This window comes from Salmo trutta, chromosome 36 (assembly GCF_901001165.1).
Source record: "Salmo trutta chromosome 36, fSalTru1.1, whole genome shotgun sequence".
In the NCBI taxonomy this organism is placed as follows: domain Eukaryota; kingdom Metazoa; phylum Chordata; class Actinopteri; order Salmoniformes; family Salmonidae; genus Salmo; species Salmo trutta.
In genome coordinates, this window is record NC_042992.1 from 35,042,338 (window position 1) to 35,062,410 (window position 20,073).

Here is a 20,073-nt window from a genome sequence, read left to right on the forward strand (position 1 = left end):
GCGGAGGAAGATGGTCCTGGTCCCGACAATTGCAGGGTAGATAAAAAAAATTCAGACACTGGATATTTTAGACGGCCTTCTCGCTCATCTACCCGTTGATGGGCGGGAAGAGATGATAGGTCTGATTCTGAGATTTCCAGGTTTGTACATGTAGGTGTATCTGAAAACTTAATAGAACACGATATTGACGTTGGAGATGCTGACCCCATTCGTCAGCGGTTCTATAGAGTTTCTTCAGAGAAACTGCGTTGTCTGGATGCTGAGTCCGGTACATGCTGGAGAGTGAGATGGCAGAGCCTTCTTTCTCCAGTTGTGCTTCTCCCTATATCTTGGTCAGTAAACCGGATGGGACAAACAGATTTTGTACGGACTACCGTAAGGTAAAGTGTCACTAAGCCAGATTCATTTCCGCTTCCTCGGATAGAGGACTGCATTGATCAAGTCGGAGCAGCTAAGTTTGAACAAATTTTACCTGTTAAAGGGCTATTGGCAGGTGCCACTGACAAGTAGGGCACGTGAAATCTCTGCCTTTATTACACCTTCTGGTCTGTACTCCAATCTGGTTATGAGTTTGGCCTGCGTAATGCACCTGCCACTTTTCAGCGACTTATGAACAGGGTTGTCTCCGGTCTGGCCCGGTGCGCTGTTTATCTGGACGATGTAGTGATATATGCAGATACTTGGGAGGAACATCTGTCCCGTATTCAAGCCTTGTTCGACCGCCTAGCTGCGGGTCACCTCACGATAAACCTGGCTAAATGGGAGATTGCTCAGGCGACCGTTACATAACTTGGAAAGGTGGTTGGGGCAGGGTGAAGTGCGTCCTGTTCGGGCTAAGGTGGTAGCTATTGATGCTTTTCCACCAACTACTTAAAAGGAACTGATGCGTTTCTTGGGAATGATTGGTTATTACTGTGGTCGCTCCCTTGACAGATTTGCTGAAAGCTAAGGCTGTTTACGTATGGTCTTCTCGTTGTCAACAGGCTTTTGAAGATGCAAAGAGGTTGCTTACCTCAACTCCGGTGCTGGCTGCTCCCCGTGTGGATTTGTCATTTACCTTGCAGGTGGATGCTAGTCATGTGGGGGCAGGTGCAGATGTGTCTGGTGTTGAGAGGCCTATTAGTTTTTTCCCCAAGAAGTTTAACCGTTTAACTACTTGTTTAACTACTCGGTCAAAGAAGCGCTAGCACTCATATGGGCGCTACAACACTTCCCGGTCTATGTTGGGTCGGGGGTAGATAACCCTCTCACCTTTGAGGTCCATGATGTGTCCTAATCAGAGGATAATGAGAAGGTGTTTATTTTTACAAGCATTCCATCTCAATGTGCGGCACATCCGGGGGACTGATAATGTTGTTGCTGACGCGCTCTCTCGTGCTCCCTGTTCCTGAATGTCCACATGACTGACCACTGTTATTTTGTGTTTGGTATTGTCCTGTTCTGTCGCTCCTGTCTGTTCCCTTCTGGTCTCGCTTTCTTTCCTCTTAAAGGTTGCTTCCTGTTCGCAAAGGTTGAGGTTGGTTGGGGCAAGTGGAAGAGTGAACACGTAACCCCCATCAATTTGGGATGCAGAGGCTGGGTCAAATTGTTTGTGTGACTGGTATGGTGTTCCGGGGTCCTTGTTGGTCCCCGGTTTTATGGGGGGGGTGTATCGATTTCCTTAATAGGATATCGGTGGGTGGAGCCGGGAGGGTCGTCAGTGAAATGGGACACACCTGGGTTCGGGTGTGTCCCAGGTAAATGCACCTCGGTCCCCATTCATTGAGGAGACTCTCTCCATGCAAACACAGATTTTGGTTGTGGCATTTTTGTGGCTGTTTTTGGTTGTTTGCGTTAGCACCTTTCAACACCGCTCATTATCACATTTATGCACGCAACCACTCACTTACACTACCGATTACTGACTACACACACACACACAATTGTTAATTATATTTACTTTAGTTTAATAAATATTTTGTTATTCCTTATCTCCACGTTGTCTCCCTTTTTGTTATGCACTGAGCCGGTTTGTGACACCATAATGACAAAGTGAAAACATGTTTAACCTTTTTGGCAACTTAAAATTAAACACAGAAATATCATTTACACAAGTATTCACGCCCTTCAATACATGTTAGTCACCTTTGGCGGTAATTACAGCTGTGAGTCTTTCTGGGTAAATCTCTAAGTACAATATTTGCCTGTTATTCTTCAAGCTCTATCAAATTGGGTGACGCTTGCTTGACAACCATTTTCAAACAGATATAAGTCAAAACTAACTCGGCCCCTCAGGAACATTCACTGTCTTGGTAAGCGACTCCAGTATAGATTTGGCCTTGTGATTTAGGTTATTGTACTGCTGAAAGTTGAATAGAACAGGTGTAGAGCTTACAGTGAAATGCTTCCTTACATGCCCCTAACCAACAATGCAGTTTAAAAAATGAGTAAGAAATAAAAGGAACAAGTAAAGAGCAGCAGTGAAATAACAATTGCGAGACTATATACAGGGGGTATCAGCACAGAGTCAATGTGCGGGGGCACCGGTAAGTCGAGAAAATATGTACATGTAGGTAGTTAAAATGACTATGCATAGATAAGACATTAACAGTGGTGTAAAAGAGGGGGTGGGGGGGCAATGCAAATAGTCTGGGTAGCCATTTTTATTTTATTTCACCTTAATTTAACCAGGTAGGCAAGTTGAGAACAAGTTCTCATTGACAATTGCGACCTGGCCAAGATAAAGCAAAGCAGTTCGACACATACAACAACATGGAGTAAAACAGTCAATAATACAGTAGAAAAATAAGTCTATATACAATGTGAGCAAGTGAGGTGAAATAAGGGAGGTAAAGGCAAAAAAGGCCATGGTGGCAAACTAAATACAATATAGCAAGTAAAACACTGGAATGGTAGATTTGTAGTGGAAGAAAGTGCAAAGTAGAAATAATGGGGTGCAAAGGAGCTAAATAAATACAGTAGGGGAAGAGGTAGTTGTTAAGGCTAAATTATAGATGGGCTATGTACAGGTGCAGTGATCTGTGAGCTGCTCTGACAGCTGGTGCTTAAAGCTAGTGAGGGAGATAAGTGTTTCCAGTTTCAGAGATTTTTGTAGTTCGTTCCAGTCATTGGCAGCAGAGAACTGGAAGGAGAGGCGGCCAAAGGAGGAATTAGCTTTGGGGGTGACCAGAGAGATACCTGCTGGAGCACGTGCTACAGGTGGGTGCTGCTACGGTGACCAGTGAGCTGAGAAGGGGGGACTTTACCTAGCAGGGTCTTGTAGATGACCTGGAGCCAGTGGGTTTGGCGACGAGTAGGAAGCGAGGGCCAGCCAACGAGAGCGTACAGGTCGCAGTCATGGGTAGTATATGGGGCTTTGGTAACAAAACGGATGGCACTGTGATAGACTCCATCCAGTTTATTGAGTACAGTATTGGAGGCTATTTTGTAAATGACATCGCCGAAGTCGAGGATCGGTAGGATGGTATGTTTGGCAGCATGAGTGAAGGATGCTTTGTTGCGAAATAGGAAGCCAATTCTAGATTTTACTTTGGATTGGAGATGTTTGATGTGAGTCTGGAAGGAGAGTTTACAGTCTAACCAGACACCTGGGTATTTGATTAGATGTTCAGGAGTCTTGGGGGTAGAAGCTGTTTAGAAGCCTCTTGGACCTAGACTTGGCGCTCTGGTACCGCTAGGGTGGCTGGAGTCTTTCACAATTTTTAGGGCCATTCTCTGACACCACCTGGTATAGAGGTCCTGGATGGCAGGAAGCTTGGCCCCGGTGATGTACTGGGCTGTATGCACTACCCTCTGTAGGGCCCTGCGGTCGGAGGCCGAGCAGTTGCCATACCAGGCAGGGATGCAACCAGTCAGTATGATCTTGATGGTGCAGCTGTAGAACCTTTTAAGGATCTGAGGACCCATGCCAAATCTTTTCAGTCTCCTGAGGGGGGAATAGGTTTTGTCTTGCCCTCTTCACGATTGTCTTGGTGTGCTTGGACCATGTTAGTTTGTTGGTGATGTGGACACCAGGAAACTTGAAGCTCTCAACCTTCTCCACTGCAGCCACGTCGATGAGAATGGCGGCGTGCTCGGTCCTCCTTTTCCTGTCGTCCACAATCATCTCCTTTGTCTTGGATCATGTTGAGTGAGAGGTTGTCCTGGCACCACACCACCAGGTCTCTGACCTCCCTATAGGCTGTCTCGTCGTCTGTGATCAGGCCTACCACTGTTGTCGTCGGCAAATTTAATGATGGTGTTGGAGTCATGCCTGGCCGTGCAGTCATGAGTGAACAGGGAGTACAGGAGGGGACTGAGTATGCACCCTTGAGGGGCCCCTGTCCTGAGGATCAGACTGGTGGATGGATTGTTACCTACCCTTACCACTTGAGGGCGGCCCGTCAGGAAGTCCAGGGAGGTGTTTAGTCCCAGGGTCCTTAGATTTTTGATGAGCTTTGAGAGCACTATGGTGTTGAACGCTGAGCTGTAGTCAATGAATAGCATTCTCACATAGGTGTTCCTTTTGTCCAGGTGGGAAAGGGCAGTGTGGAGTGCAATAGAGATTGCATCTGTGGATCTGTTCGGGCCATATGCAAATTGGAGTGGGTCTAGGGTTTCTGGGATAATGGTATTGATGTGAGCCATGACCAGCCTTTCAAAGCACTTCATGGCTACAGACCTGAGTGCTAGAGGTCGGTAGTCATTTAGGCAGGTTACCTCAGTGCTCTTGGGCACAGGGACGATGGTGGTCTGCTTAAAACATGTTGGTATTACAGACTGGGACAGGTTGAAAATATCAGTGAAGACACTTGCCAGTTGGTCAGCGCATATACACATCTTGGTAATCCGTCTGGCCCAAGGGCCTTGTGAATGTTGACCTGTTTAAAGGTCTTACTCACATCAGCTGTGGAGAGCGTGATCACACAGTCTTCCGGAACAGCTGGTGCTCTCATGCATGTTTCAGTGTTATTTGCCTCAAAGCGAGCATAGAAGTAGTTTAGCTAGTCTGGTAGACTCACGTCACTGGCCAGCTCTCGACTGTGCTGCTCTTTGTAGTCTAATGGTTTGTAAGTCCTGCCACATCCGACGAGCGTTGGAGCCGGTGTAGTACGATTCTATCTTAGTCCTGTATTGGCGCTTTGCCTGTGATGGTTCGTCAGAGGGCATAGCTAGATTTCTTAAGCTTCCGGGTTAGATTCCCGCTCCTTGAAAGCGGCAGCTCTAGCCTTTAGCTCAGTGCAGATGTTGCCTGTAATCCATGGCTTCTGGTTGGGGTATGTACGTACGGTTACTGTGGGGACAACGTCATCGATGCACTTATTGATGAGCCCAATATCTGATGTGGTGTACTCCTCAATGCCATCAGAAGAATCTGTGTGTGCTAGCAATACAGTCCTGTAGCTTAGCATCCGCTTCATCTGATCACTTTTTTATTGACCGAGTCACTGGTGCTTCCTGCTTTAAGTTTTGCTGGAATCAGGAGAATAGAATTAATGTTCAGATTTGCCAAATGGAGGGCGAGGGGGAGCTTTGTATACACGTCTGTGTGTGGAGTAAAGGTGGTCCAGAGTTTTTTTCCCTCTGGTTGCCCATTTAACATGCTGGTAGTAATTAGGTAAAACGGATTTAAGTTTCCCCGCATTAAAGTCCCCGGCCACTAGGAGTGCCACCTCTGAGTGTTTTCCTGTTTGCTTATGGCGGAATACAGCTCATTGCTGGCACTAATACTGCACTCATCGGTCTTTGGTGGTATGTAGACAGCTATGAAAATACAGAAACTCTCTAGGTAGGTAGTGTGGTCTACAGCTTATCATGAGATACTCTACCTCAGGCTTGCAAAACCGAGACTTCCTTAGATATCATGCACCAGCTGTTGTTTACAAATATACATAGTCCGCCCCCTTGTCTTACCAGACGCCGCTGTTCTATCCTGCCGATACAGCGTATAACCAGCCAGCTGTTGATAATGACGTTGTTCAGCCACGACTCCGTGAAACATAAGATATTACAGTTAATGTCCCGTTGGTAGTTTAATCTTCCTCGTAGAATTTATTTTCCAATGATTGCATGTTAGCTAGTAGAACGGAAGGCAGTGGGGGTTTACACAATCACCTACGAATTTTCACACGCTGACCAACCCGCTCGTGTCGCGTGCGTGAACGTTGCAAAATAAATTTAAACATACATGTTCAATTATTGCACCCACACTGCTCACGCGCACCAACGAGTGTCTGCGTTGCCAAGCGCTAAAATAGAAGTCAGCTCTATTTGTGACGCTGAAAACGGTGCAAGTCCTGCCTCTCCCATCTCCTCATGAGTTTATAGAAGCAGATACCCAAGTGCCATCTCCTCATTGGTTATATTGAAAGATGAACTGAGGTCGGTCGTCGTGGTAACTAGGAAAGTTAGCTGCCAATCGCCATACGAAGTCCAAAGAAGAAAAAGCCTGGAAGGATGAGAGATGACTAGAAACGATTCGGTTGACTGTTTTAAGTGTGGATTAATTGTCAGAGTAGAAGACCTTGTGTATTTCAGGTAAAATAACTCAATGTTTATATCCCAGGACAAATTAGCTAGCAACAACAAGCTAGATAAATAGGACAAATTAGCTAGCAAGCTAAATTGCCATAAATGTTTAATGCTTTTGACCTGTCCCCAAATTAATATAATTGGGTCAGAGTTTGTTTTGATATTTTAACCTGCGTTTCGTGACCGCGTTTGGTGTGGGGGGGACAAAATCAATTTGTGCATGTTGGCGCGCGCGGCCGGTTTGTGTACAGTGTCAGAAGGCAGCCTGACCTCCATCCTCTGTCTTCTCTTCACGCAAATGGGGATTTGGGCCTGTTCCCGGGAAAGCAGTATGTCCTTCACGTCGGGCTCGTTAAAGAAAAAAAAAAGCTTTTGCAAGTTTGTAGGGAGTGATCGCTGTTCTGATGTCCAGAAGTTATTTTGGGCATAAGAGACGGTAGCAGCAATATTATGTACAAAATGAGTTAAAAAAAAAGGTAAATTAAAAATAAAAAAAAAACCTGGTTAGGAGCACGTAAAACATCAGCCATCTTCTCTGGCGCCATGAATTCATCTCCCAGTGTCTGATGGAAAGCAGACAACCAGGTGTTTCCTCTTGGATTTTGCCTGTGCTTAGCTCCATTCCGTTTCTTTTTTTATCATGAAAAACTTCCCAGTCCTTAACGACTACAAGCATACCTTTAACATGATGCAACCACCACTATCCTTGAAAATAGGAGTGATCCTTAGTAAAGTGTTATATTGGATTTCCCTTGAACATAACACTTTGTATTCAGGACAAAACGCTAATTGCTTTGCCACATTTTGCAATATTACTTTAGTGCCTTGTGGCGAACAGGATGCATGTTTTGGATTATTTTTATTCTGTACAGGCTTCCTTTTCACTCTATCAATTAGATTATTATTGTGGAGTAACTACAATGTTGGTGACCCATCCTCAGTTCTATCACAGCCATTAAACCCAAACTGTTTCAATGGGACCATTGACCTCATGGTGAAATCCCTGAGCGGTTTCCTTCCTCTCCAACAACTGAGTTAGTCATCCTTCCTATCTTTATAGTGACTGGGTGTATTGATATACCATCCAAAGTGTAATTTATTTATATATATATTTTTGCCCTTCTTTGCAAGGCATTGGAAAACCTCCCTGGTCTTTGTGGTTGAATCTGTGTTTTAAATTCACTGCTCAACTGAGGAACCTTACAATTATCTGTATGTGTGGGGTACAGAGATGAGGTAGTCATTCAAAAATCATGTTAAACGCTATTATTGCACACAGAGTCCATGTGACTTGTTAAGCACATTTAACTCCAGAACTTATTTAGGCTTGCCATAAAAGGGATTGAATACTTGACATTTCAGCTTTCAAATTTAATTAATTTGTGAACATTTCTAAAAACATAATTCCACTTTGACTTTATGGGCTATTGTGTGTAGGTCAGTGACAAAAAAAAAAAATCTACATTGTATCCATTTTAAATTCCGTCTAACACAACTAAATGTGGAAAAAGGCACTATTATCTACAATTTAGTAGTGAGAGTAAACACCATTCAAAGCTTAAAGCATTACAGTTAGGAGTCAAGTTTGTTTACACACTTCACCTAGGGTGTTCCTGGTATACAATGTGTCTTGGCAGGGTACGACAGCTAAAGTCGGAAGTTTACATACACCTTAGCCAAATACATTTAAACTCAGTTTTTCACAATTCCTGACATTTAATCCTAGTAAAACGCCCCTGTCTTAGGTTAGTTAGGATCACCACTTTATTTTAAGAATGTGAAATGTCAGAAAATTTGAATGATTTATTTCAGCTTTATTTCCTTCATCACATTCCCAGTGTGTCAGGAGTTTACATACACTCAATTAGTATTTGGTAGCATTGCCTTTAAATTGTTTAACATGGGTCAAATGTTTTGGGTAGCCTTCCACAAGCTTCCCACAATAAGTAAGGTGAATTTTGGCCCATTCCTCCTGACAGAGCTGGTGTAACATTCAGGTTTGAAGGCCTCCTTGCTCACACACGCTTTTTCAGTTCTGCCCACAAATGTTCTATAGGAATGAGGTCAGGGCTTTGATGGCCACTCCAATACCTTGACTTTGTTGTCCTTAAGCCATTTTGTCACACCTTTGGAAGTATGCTTGGGGTCATTGTCCATTTTGAAAGACCCATTTGCGACCAAGCTTTAACTTCCTGACTGATGTCTTGAGATGTTGCTTCAATATATCCACATAATTTTCCTACCTCATGAAGCCATCTATTTTGTGAAGTCCACCAGTCCCTCCTGCAGCAAAAGCACCCCCACAACATGATGCTGCCACCCCCGTGCTTCATGGTTGGGATGGTGTTATTCGGCTTGCAAGCCTCCCCCTTTTTCCTCCAAACATAACGATGGTCATTATGGCCAAACAGTTCTTTTTGTTTCATCAGACCAGAGGACATTTCTTCAAAAAGTATGATCTTTGTCCCCATGTGCAGTTGCAAACCGTAGTCTGGCTTTTTTATGGCAGTTTTGGAGTAATAGCTTCTACCTTGCAGAACGGCCTTTCAGGTTATGTCGATATAGGACTTGTTTTAGTGTGGATATAGATAGTATTGTACCCGTTTCCTCCAGCATCTTCACAAGGTCCTTTGCTGTTGTTCTGGGATTGATTTGCACTTTTCGCAAAAGTATGTGCATCTCTGAGACAGAACGAGTCTCCTTCCTGAGCGGTATGACAGCTGCGTGGTCCCATAGTGTTTGTACAGATGAACGTGGTACCTTCAGGTGTTTGGAAATTGCTCCCAAGGATGAACCAGACTTGTGGAGGTCTACAATTTTTTTTCTGAGGTCTTGGCTGATTTCTTTGGATTTTCCCATGATGTCAAGCAAAGAGGCACTGAGTTTGAAGGTAGTCCTTGAAATGCATCCACAGGTACACCTCCAATTGACTCAAATGATATCAATTAGCCTATCAGAAGCTTTTATAAGTGAAATAATCTGTCTGTAAACAATTGTTGGAAACATTACTTGTGTCATGCACAAAGTAGATGTCCTAACAGACTTGCCAAAACTATAGTTTGTTAACAAGAGATGTGTGGAGTGGTTGAAAAATGAGTTTTAATGACTAACCTAAGTGTATGTAAACTTTTGACTGTACATGTTCATGGACCATTTCATACTGGGTGAGGGTTTGTGAAATCATACTTTTATTGTGTGTCTGTGTTACCTGATTGCACTGCTCAATGCGGTAAAGCTGTTCTGGGGTGCATCGCTCTAGTACTGGTTCCAGAATCTCAAAAGGCACGCCTCCCACCTCATCAATTGCTGGACAAACATGCAGTAAGCGTCTCATTATACAATGACACAATCAGCAGGGTGTCAAGCACCTCTAAGATAAACAATGATAGTGTGATTTGAAAATTGTGGCATGAACAGAGCTGTGGTTAGAATACATTTCCTGGATTTTGACATATAAAAGTCCTAGATGAGTGAGACATACTAACAGTCAATGTAATGTTAAAGAGAACATCACGTGTTGCTCTTAGTTTTGGTTAAATGATTTCAAGAGTGTGTACAAGTGGATCTAAGTTGGCCAGCAGCCATAAGAATCCACACAACAATTAAGTTGGTGGTGTTTGAACAATAGCCCATTATAAATGAGGTAAATAATCCATGTCTTTGCCTTCTCCCTTCTGGGAGATGTTAGGTGTAGGACATTAACACTTGACTAAATGAAGTACATAATGTGATAAGACGCTGAAATTATAAACTAAGCATTATGATAACAGCGCCATTACACGGCATTCGCAGTGTCGCTAGGAGACAACACTCACAGTCAATGTTGTTTTGTAGCACCCTGATGCACTGCTCGTACAGACTCATCATCTTGGGCAGATAGGACGTCTTTGAACCCGAGTAGACCGTCATTTTAGAGTTAAAGCGTCTCCCGGTGAAGCCGGTGTCCTCCTCGGCGTCATTTGACACAGGACCTGCCGGAAAGAGGTGAAAAGTTAAACATGACAAATTGCTGACAATCAGAACTAACTGGTTTAGACCTAGAGAGTAATACATACTGTATCTTAATACACATTTACCCAAATTAAAGTCCAACACATATAAATTCTACTTCCAATATCCAAAATATCATAACACATTGATTGCATTCCCAATACATAGAATTAATCTGTTGTACAGTATTATGGATATTGGAACATACCCACATAGACATACACACAGTGTGAAGGAAGAACCAACTTCTTTTTTTTTTTAAGTACCTTTGCGCCGCTGAGGGGACAATGGTGTGAGATCAATGGAAGGCAGAGGTCTGTAGTTAGGCTGGATGGCTGGCAGAGGAATATCAGGAAGTGTGGACACAACCTCGACCACCTGGGGTAAAAGAAAGAGTACATTGAAAGAGGAAGAGTTCAGTCAAGAACCTGAGAACATCAGGGTCAGGGCAACTGGTTAATAAAAATATATACGATCGTAAGGACTTACTGTCCAGCACCAAAAAATGTTTTACAGCAAATATAACATTCTCCAATTGAACATACGCATGATCGAGTGAGAGGAGAAGTTCAGTGAAAGTCTGTTCTTACCCTCCTCCGTTTCTCAGGCACCGGGGTCGTTGCCGTCTGGGCTGGATCAGCCCTCTTGCTGCGGTTCCCGTTTGCCTTGCTGGGCTTGGACTCCTTGGAGGAGGAAGGAGCAGCAGGCGAAGGCTGGACAGGCAGACGAGGAGGTGTGTGGTGGTGGGAGGAGGGCCGACTGCTGCTGCCGGGCTTCTTCTTCTTCTTAGTGGGTGTAGGGGCGTCATATGTGAGGAATGATTCAAACGATACGGTGGGGGTATCAAATGCCTCTTCTGCCTGCTCCTCAGGTGTCTGGGCTAATATAGGAGAGTCCCTAGGCTCACGTGACCTCCCTAGAGAGTAAGGAGAACAAGGAAGGATGTTAGTGTGAGACAACCCACATCTTTAAGGGTCAAATGAATGGGGAAATGTTAACAATCACTAGTATCATTGCATATTTTAAATCAACCATAGCAGTACTGTTACAGAGTTCTGATGAAAAAGACCATGGGCCACCATATCCACAATACAGTAAAGTTCTTATTATCCTACATGTATAAATATAATACACGATTGGAAAACCATCTATTAACAGACCAATACTGACTCAAAGATTGAAAGAGGCATCTATGTAATAGGATGTCATTTGAGAACCAGCCTCTCTGTAAATGTCACAATGACACAGAAGTCACAGCGAACTTCTCTCAGCAGCACACTCACCATCACTTCCCCCTCTCTTGTCCTTCTTGCTCTCATGCTGCGTGGAGTGCCGACTGTGCTTGGAGGCCTTGCCACTGTGCTGCGGTTCCTTACCCACGCTGCTCTTCTTCCCTTCGCCACCACGGCTACTCGCCTGGGCGTGACGTTGCCGTCTCTCCTCGCCCCGGTCGCCGTGGGAACCGTGATGCTCCCTCCCAGGCTCTTTTTGCGGTTTGGCGTGTCGGACCTCTTTGCGAGGGGGGCTGGGCGCGGGCTCTGGCTCTTCCTCCGTGGGGCTCTCGTAGCCCTCCGACTGGTACCCCCCTCGTTGGCCACCGTGGCCAAGCTGTGGGGGGCTGTAGTGATGCTGAGGGGGGGAGGGGGAGTAGTTTGTGCGGTAGCCTCTTTCCTCCTCCTCTTCGTCCTCCTCTACATGAGGCGGCTCCTCCGGGGATAGTTCCCGGACACGTTCTCGCCTCCCGTCCTTTCCCTCAGAGCTGCGAGGGTGCGCGTGTGTCCGTACATCCTTTGCATTGCCGGGTCTGTGAGGAAAAAGAAAAACATTAAAAAGCTACACTTTAGTAGAATTCAGATGAAAATACACTAGACAATGAAAAAAATGAAGACGAAAAATCAGAAGATATCCCCAAATCCCTCAGTAATAATGTACCTTTCAGCAGACGGGGCGGGAACCAGTTTCTTCCACTTGGCCACAAGGCTCTTCGCAAGATCTCCAGCAAGATCATGTTTCCGGAATGAATTCACAGTTTTTCCTACTCCAGTTTCCTGCACCGGAGAGAACAAAATATAAGCGGGACACAGATAGTAGTAGGGTGTCCTCCTCAGTACATTATGTTTTGACACTAGTGTCATTGAGAGAAACATGGGTGGTTTGTATAGATTCAGGAGCTCTAATGGTTAAGTGAGCAGGCCAGCACACTTTGTATTGCACATAACAGGCCACATTAGCATTATTGCCCATCATAAAAGGAAGTGAGCATGCTCTGAAGGTTACTTGACAATATTGAAAAGCACACCAACTCCTATAGAGAAACTGGCTACACAGGGCCACATCATCCGGTTGCAAAACCAAAGACTGTATTTGGCTTCCTCTTCTAAAGAACACTTCGCAGTGACTGAGGAACTAGGGCGCAATGCAATCAACATGGGGCTTTGAGACTAAAGAAAGAGATGCTATCAAAATCGTGACATGAGCATTTTTAAAAAAAATTGTCATTTAGCAGACGCTCTTATCCAGAGCAACTTACAGTAGTGAGCATGCACTGATTTATTAACAAAAAAAATGTAGAACAATTTTAGAACCCACTACCCTGGTGTTGCAAGCACCATGCTCTACCAACTGAGCCACACGGGACAATACATTATTTCAATATCTTACCACAAGGATATCCACAGTCATAGGCAGCTCCCCCAGCCTTTTGAGGGTCTTCAAGAGCTAAATAGTGCAAATACAGAAGATTTACACAGTGCTCACCACATACTTGGTACTGATTGACCTAACTAGCCTGATTCTGAGAAAAACAGAACAGTCTACACACTAGCAAAGTGCACAAAATGTCAGGTATGCCAAAAGGGAGGATATAGCTGGTTAAAGGTACCGGTCAGGTTAATTCAAGGCTGCTGAGCATTGAATGAAAGAAAACATAGCGACATAACAATATTTACAAAACCACAGCATTGATGACAACATGGGTCTACTGTGCGAAAGTGTACGCTAGCGTTATCTGTGTAAAAGTGTAGGCCTACTGGTAGTTTGACTTTGTAGGCTATATATGCCAAACTGTGCAGTACTTTCAGGATGTATTTGGGTCAGAAATTGACAAATGTGCCCGAATTGCGCACTGTCATGGCTCATCGAGATGTGTCCGTTGTCGTGGCCTATGGGGGTTGTGAGGTAGGCTAGTTACGCGTATCCGGAGAGGGGGTTGTGTTTACTAAAGTCGATCAGCTGATAAAAATCCAGCCAGACACGGCAGCGTGTGCAGGGATTGCGATGTTCAACGAGAAACAATCAAGAATAACATCACAATAACGCACCACAACCCAATGTATTGTTGTTTCCCTTCAAATTTGGACTGGTCCATGAGTGAAGTGCAACAATCTAACAACTAGGCCCGTGCTGATGTCGCTGTCACTCGATCGTGGAGTTTATACAATCGGTGTCGTTTCTTGAACACTAGCTAGATGGCTACATTATTAGCATTTGAAAGTGGCAATGTCCAATGCATAAAGTACAGTTCTGCGGACTTGGCAGGTAGCTCGAGGACTCGGTTAAACTTAACATGAACTATGATTAAGAAACCCAGTTAGTTGGCTAAGTTACGCATCGTGACGTGATCTTAGAAGAAGAAAAAAAATCAGTCGCTAGCTACATTCGCGGAACTACCTGCCACGCGACAATATTTGAAAACATTCTAGCGAGCGCAAGCCATCCGCCACAGCCTTGCCGTTCCATTCTGGGCCTTACGATTATTACCTTGCGAGGCTCTAGGTTTTCGGAGAGCCGAGACTGAAGTCTCTCCACCACTTCCAACAGCTCCTCCGCCATGTTTAGTGCTGGTGTCCTGTGACCCGGAAGCTGCTTCATTACAGCAGAAATGGGTCAGCGCTGTCCTATCCACTGCTTCAGTCAGCCTGCAGTTGACATGGAGATTAACGGAACTACGTCATAAAACAGCTGACAAAGGATAAACCAGACACCTGTTTGACGATGAAAGGCCCAATGCAGCCGTTTTTTAATATATTTTTTTATCTCAATGTAAAATCCTTTCTGGGTAACAATTAAGTACCTTACTGTGATTGAGTTCAATTAAAAAGGTCAAAAAGAAAAAAATATCCATTTGAGTCAGGAACCAAAACTCCTACATTGTGGCCCATGAATGTTTAGTCTGCAGCATTTGGTCACATGACAGCTAGATCAGCGGTTTGATTTGACTTACCAGCATGTCAACACAGCCAGGATCATAGTCAAAAGTATTTCGTATAATTTTTGTGTATTTCCACTGCATGCTTGCGTTTAGTTCGTTCAGTTTCCCAAATATGTCTGTTACATAGCCAAGGAGCCACATTTTATTTTATTACACAGAAAGTCAAGACTTTTTTTTGTTTTACATACATTGTGATTGACAGCAATTTCTCTCTCAATTAAAAATATATTTCCAACACTCCCCCTCGATAACCACCAACCCTCAGTGTGAAATAGAACATTGTCATGCTCTGATCCCATATCTCCACATAGTTTTGCCAACAGGTGTGCGCAATTTAGTTTACAATCGAAGTTACCTGCTGCATACCTGCTGCATATCCTCCTCTTTTGCCCCCAGTTGCTCTCGGTGTATCCATTATAGCTCAGAGGGTGTATCATACAATGCGTCCACATAGCAGAGGGAGACACATTCATAACTAGAGTACAGAGGCTTTCTGCCGCTACTTGATAGATGTAGCCCCAGCTGTGCAAAAGCCCACCATTCGATCCCATGGAACCTGTTTTCATCAAAATAGCCACGCAGCACACTGAATATCCCCTGTGTCATTTCATGCTTGGGAATCGTGAGACAGAACAATATTTACTTGTGAATAGCCTCCCCCTAGAAAACAAAAGTCAATGCATGGGCATCTCGGCCCTCACAGCTAACATCCATTTGGAGAGCATAAGGTGGGGAGTTTTTGAGTCGTTCAGTCAGTTTCCTCTTGATTGTTAGCGATAGCATCAATTCTTAGTTTCACAGTGTTATCTGACAAAGGTATTGATGTGAGTTTCTGTGCCTCTGCCTCCCACACATTTTCTTCACTATAATATGAAAGTATCTGGAATAGTGTGTGTTTTCATAGCATAGCAGGCTTAGACATTCACGATCTAAGGGCGCTCTCTGGTTTAGTTTTAACTTTTATATTGATATCATTTTCATTTAGATTTTATAAATTAACCACATTACAATGATTTTGAGAGACAAAGACAATATTATCGGGGTGGCAGGTAGCCTAGCAGTTAAGAGCGTTGGCCCAGTAACCCCGAGCCCACTAGGTTAAAAATCTGTCTATGTGCCCTTGAACAAGGCACTTAACACTAATTGTTCATGTAAGTCACTTTGTATAAGAGTGTCTACTATAATGTTACATTCTTTTCCGGATTTTGGAAATTCTCCCACGACCCCATTTTCATATCAGGCAACCCCACATGGGATCGCAAACCCTAGTTTGGGAACCACTATTTTACACTAAAGGAGATTATCATAATTTTCACAATTTCACAGCGTTATTCTAACCTCATAGTGTGGAAATGTATATATAAAACACAGGCAAATTACATATTTACTGCACTGGGCCTTTAATATCCTTTGTGATGTCATAATGATATTGGTGATAACGTACTGATATGGCCCTATAGAAATGTCACATTTTACAGTTTTTATCATATCTTTTTACCATCATTAGTTATTGCCCTTACAATACTGGTATTCAGATGCTAATCTATTAATAATCAATACAATTATATTGTTGTCAGTGTCATAGTGCATGCCTCCTTTCTTGTTGATAGAATCTCTACAACATCCGGTGTGTCAACAACCCCATCAAGTTTTTCCACTACTTTGTTAAAATAGCACCAGAGCCTCTTCCTGATGCGCGAGTGCACACGCACGCACGCACGCATACACACACACACACACAACACAGAGAGATAGACTGTGAGACAACAGAAACTTGAGCACAGCATATTGGCATACTCTGCTCAGCCTAGTGGCTGAAGGGGGTGGATGGCAGAGGGCTGGCCACATATGGAGTATTTTTGGTGGGGAGGGAGGGGGTGCCTGCATTTGGAGTTGTAGGTGGTGTGAGCTGGAAATTAGAGAGGGAGGGGGTCTCATTTCATAGACTTGGTTGGACCTTGACTCACTCAAACGCTGAACCACAGTGCACTGAAAGACAGACAGAGGACAGAGGGACAGAGGAAACAGGAAGAGAGAGCAACCTGTGAGAGAAAATCAACAAAGTGAAAGAAAGCCAAGAAAGAAACAAAGAAAGAAAAGGAAGAAGAGTGAGAGGAAAGTGAGTGGAGAGACAGGTAAAGCATATTGACTGTATTTTTCTCGAACTATTTGCATGATTCTTCGAGTCATGATTTATCCAACTTGATGAGATAGCCTATCCTAATTATAAAGCATTTATATATATATAATAAGTAATATGTTGACATTAGAAGTTGCACTGCTGCGCTCTTGTATTTCACCAGAACCTTAACTTAACCATCGCCAATAATACAAAATACAAGTGTGCAGACATTGGCATGAAAGACATACCCAAATAAGAACCTTTTCAAACATTTCATCACCTTAAATAATGGATGTAATCACAATAATTTACACACTATGTAGAATCTGAAGTTGCATTTTATTTCACTCACACTCACAAACAGTTAATGTGAGGCCAAGTTGATAGCAGGATGCATACGAGCTATAGCCTCAAAGGCACAGTGTTGCTCAGCATCTATAAATAATCTCTGGAGATAGGCAAAGGAATTCTGACACTGGGGGAGGTGGGAGTCAGACGCATGATGGCATTGTGTACCGCACAGAGTTCTGGGCTTTGAGATTTTATTTAACCAGGCAAATCAGTTAAGAACAAAGTCTTATTTTATTTTGGCCTACCCCGGCCAAACCCTAACCCGGAGGACGCTGGGCCAAATGTGCGCCGCACAATAGGACTCCCAATCACGGCCGGTTGTGATACAGCCCAGGATCGAACCAGGGTCTGTAGTGACACCTCTAGCACTGAGATGCAGTGCCTTAGACCGCTGCACCACTCGGGAGCCCAATTTTGCATCAACACCGGTAAACAACAGGTGGTGTTAGTGCTAATGATCATTCTTCCAGGCTTTGTTTTTGTTTTGTCACGGTGTCACCTACTCAGCTACCTCTACCACGTTCCAATATCTTTCCCGCCGATTTTGATCCATCTCCGCTATTTTCCTTATGTTCATGTCCCCTTTTCATTTCTGTCCTCCTCTTTCTTTAGCTTCATAAGATGTTCTCTCTGTTCCTAACCTATCCCATACGATGTTTTTCGTAGGATCTGGTAGTTCATCTTTCCTTCACATTATTGTCCTGTTTTCCTACCAATTCTGACCCTCATCATCCTCGACAAATACATATTTTCCGTATGGAGGTTATGGCACACTCGGTCACTCCAATACACATTTGAGAAGTACACTCAATCAATCAATCACATTTATTTATAAGGCACTTTTTTACATCAGCAGATGTCACATAGTGCTATACAGATACCCGGGCTAAAATCCCAAACAGCAACCAATGAAAATGTACACCATAACCTCCCAACATTAAGCTCTGCCTCAGACCTCAACTAGCTTACATTCCTTTTTACAAAGATTCACATGCATACTGTATAAGATTCTCTGCCTCGCTCCCTCCCCTCCTACTCATTCTCTCTCAACATGATGTTTTCAAATATCCCCGGTCAGTGCAGTGAACGATGCTTGTGACTGGGCTGTGTTCCCCCCATATGGAGAGGGGGACAGGACAGCAGCTGTTGTTGGTGTCATATGAGAGAGAGCTGACACTGGGAGATAAGTTGGTTACATGCCAAAGGGAGGGTGTGAGTAGCCACCTAGTTGGATGTCGCAACACACCCCAAAAGAGATGAAACAGCAGTGACCAGTGATGTACTGTACCACTAATAATATCTTGTGACAGACTTGCCAAAATCGAGTAGATGGCCAGAGGCCACCTCTTACGCAAGATTTGTTCTGGGTGCCGAAATTATAACCTACCATTACTGACCTATAGCTGGTCCGCACCAGAGATTCCACTGGGCACGGACGTCAATTCAACGTCTATTCCACGTTCGTTCCAGTGTGTGCCCAGTGGGATGAGAACTATTGGAATGATGGGGGAAAGTGATCCCTGACGATTTGACCTAAATTGTTGATTAGCCAACAATTTCGGTAAGCATCCTCCTTGAAACGTCAACAACACAAGTAGAGGCTGCTTATGTAAGAAAGAACCTGATATTTCTGAGACCACTTTCTTAAATCTTCTCTGCTGGTGGGCAAGAACCTGACCACCAAAAGGAAGACATTTGCAAAGGTCTTAGAATATTCAGCAAGGTTCTAGAAATGTAGCTAACAATGCGACGTGATTACATCAAATGAAAATAACCTTCACATAGCACATTAACCCTCACAAATATCTGTAACAATGGTTGGTGGGAGTCACAGCTGCTGTGTCATCCCCCATACTGGACGCCCCATGGCAAATAGACACAACAATAGAACAACATCAGACTTCATCACAGGAACCAAAAATAGCACGACATCTATTCATTGAATGAAATTAGTATCTCTTAAAACTGGTACTTCATACAGCATAGTACATTGAGGAGATGTACACCCCTTTGATAGGTCAAGGATGATTGGTGACCCATATCCACTGCTTCTGTGGGTGATCTGTAAACAACAGTCTGGACATAAATAACCTTGGCTGAGGGTCAATTTCCAACAGGATCTCCATGTATGTATTTTCATAACACACGTGGTGGAAAGCACCTGCACTCTGACATGCTGTTATACGCTGACTCTGGCCATGGAAAGGTATTCTGTTTACTGAGAACATCAGCAGTGTCACACGGGTGGTGAAATGGAGACCAAGACGCAGCGTGGATAGTGCTCATTTTCAATCTTTTAATGATGACACTTGACAAAATAACAAAAATGACCAACACAGTCCCGTCAGGTACTTAGACTACAACGGAAAACAACTACCCACAAACCCCAAAGGAAAAACAGGCTGCCTAAGTATGGCTTCCAATCAGAGACAACGAAAGACACCTGCCTCTGATTGGAAACCATACCCAGCCAAAACATGGAAAACAAAACATAGAAATAGAATACTAGCAAAACCCACATAGAAACAGAAAACCCAAAATACATACAAAACAAACCCCCCCCCTGCCACGTCCTGACCATACTACTATGGCAAATGACCTCTTTCACTGGTCAGGACGTGACAAGCAGCATGGAGTGAAACATCTCCATTTAGCCTATCTGATTTGGTTTTTGAGAGAGAAACAAATGTCCTTTCACACAAAACATATACATATTATCTCCTTTCTTGCCACTTTATTTAAAAAAAATAATATTAATCTGCAGAGGAATATCACAAGGTATGTAAAAAGCATGTGTTTCTATTTGTACAAGTCAAAACAGGCATGAAGCAAAATGAGACTCTTTGCCAGAGTATTGACCCAGGGGTCAATACAACAAATCACCGTGAAA

The 20,073-nt window shown here is 43.8% G+C and overlaps 2 protein-coding genes across 4 annotated transcripts in view; one reads left to right on the top strand and one right to left on the bottom strand.

The window, feature by feature from the left end:
* eloa (elongin A) overlaps window positions 1–14,373 on the bottom strand; it is a 36,979-nt gene extending 22,606 nt beyond the window's left edge. The window contains exons 1-8 of the mRNA XM_029735643.1: window positions 14,260–14,373; window positions 13,162–13,218; window positions 12,433–12,548; window positions 11,784–12,304; window positions 11,091–11,416; window positions 10,767–10,878; window positions 10,326–10,481; window positions 9,719–9,816 (exon numbers count right to left, since the gene is read on the bottom strand). Coding sequence (XP_029591503.1) covers window positions 9,719–9,816; window positions 10,326–10,481; window positions 10,767–10,878; window positions 11,091–11,416; window positions 11,784–12,304; window positions 12,433–12,548; window positions 13,162–13,218; window positions 14,260–14,370 — 1,497 coding nt within the window. The 5' untranslated portion in view covers window positions 14,371–14,373. The remainder of the gene's footprint in view (window positions 1–9,718; window positions 9,817–10,325; window positions 10,482–10,766; window positions 10,879–11,090; window positions 11,417–11,783; window positions 12,305–12,432; window positions 12,549–13,161; window positions 13,219–14,259) is intronic.
* The window catches only part of klhl43 (kelch-like family member 43), a 30,327-nt gene that overhangs the window by 3,683 nt on the left and 6,571 nt on the right, over window positions 1–20,073 (top strand). The window contains exon 1 of one of the 3 annotated variants that reach the window (XM_029735640.1): window positions 16,574–16,845. The exons of 1 other annotated variant lie outside the window; for it this stretch is intronic. The gene's annotated coding sequence lies outside the window, so the exon portion shown is untranslated. Of the gene's footprint in view, window positions 1–16,573; window positions 16,846–20,073 lie in introns of those variants that run through there. One more of the 3 variants, XM_029735642.1, reaches the window with a different exon arrangement.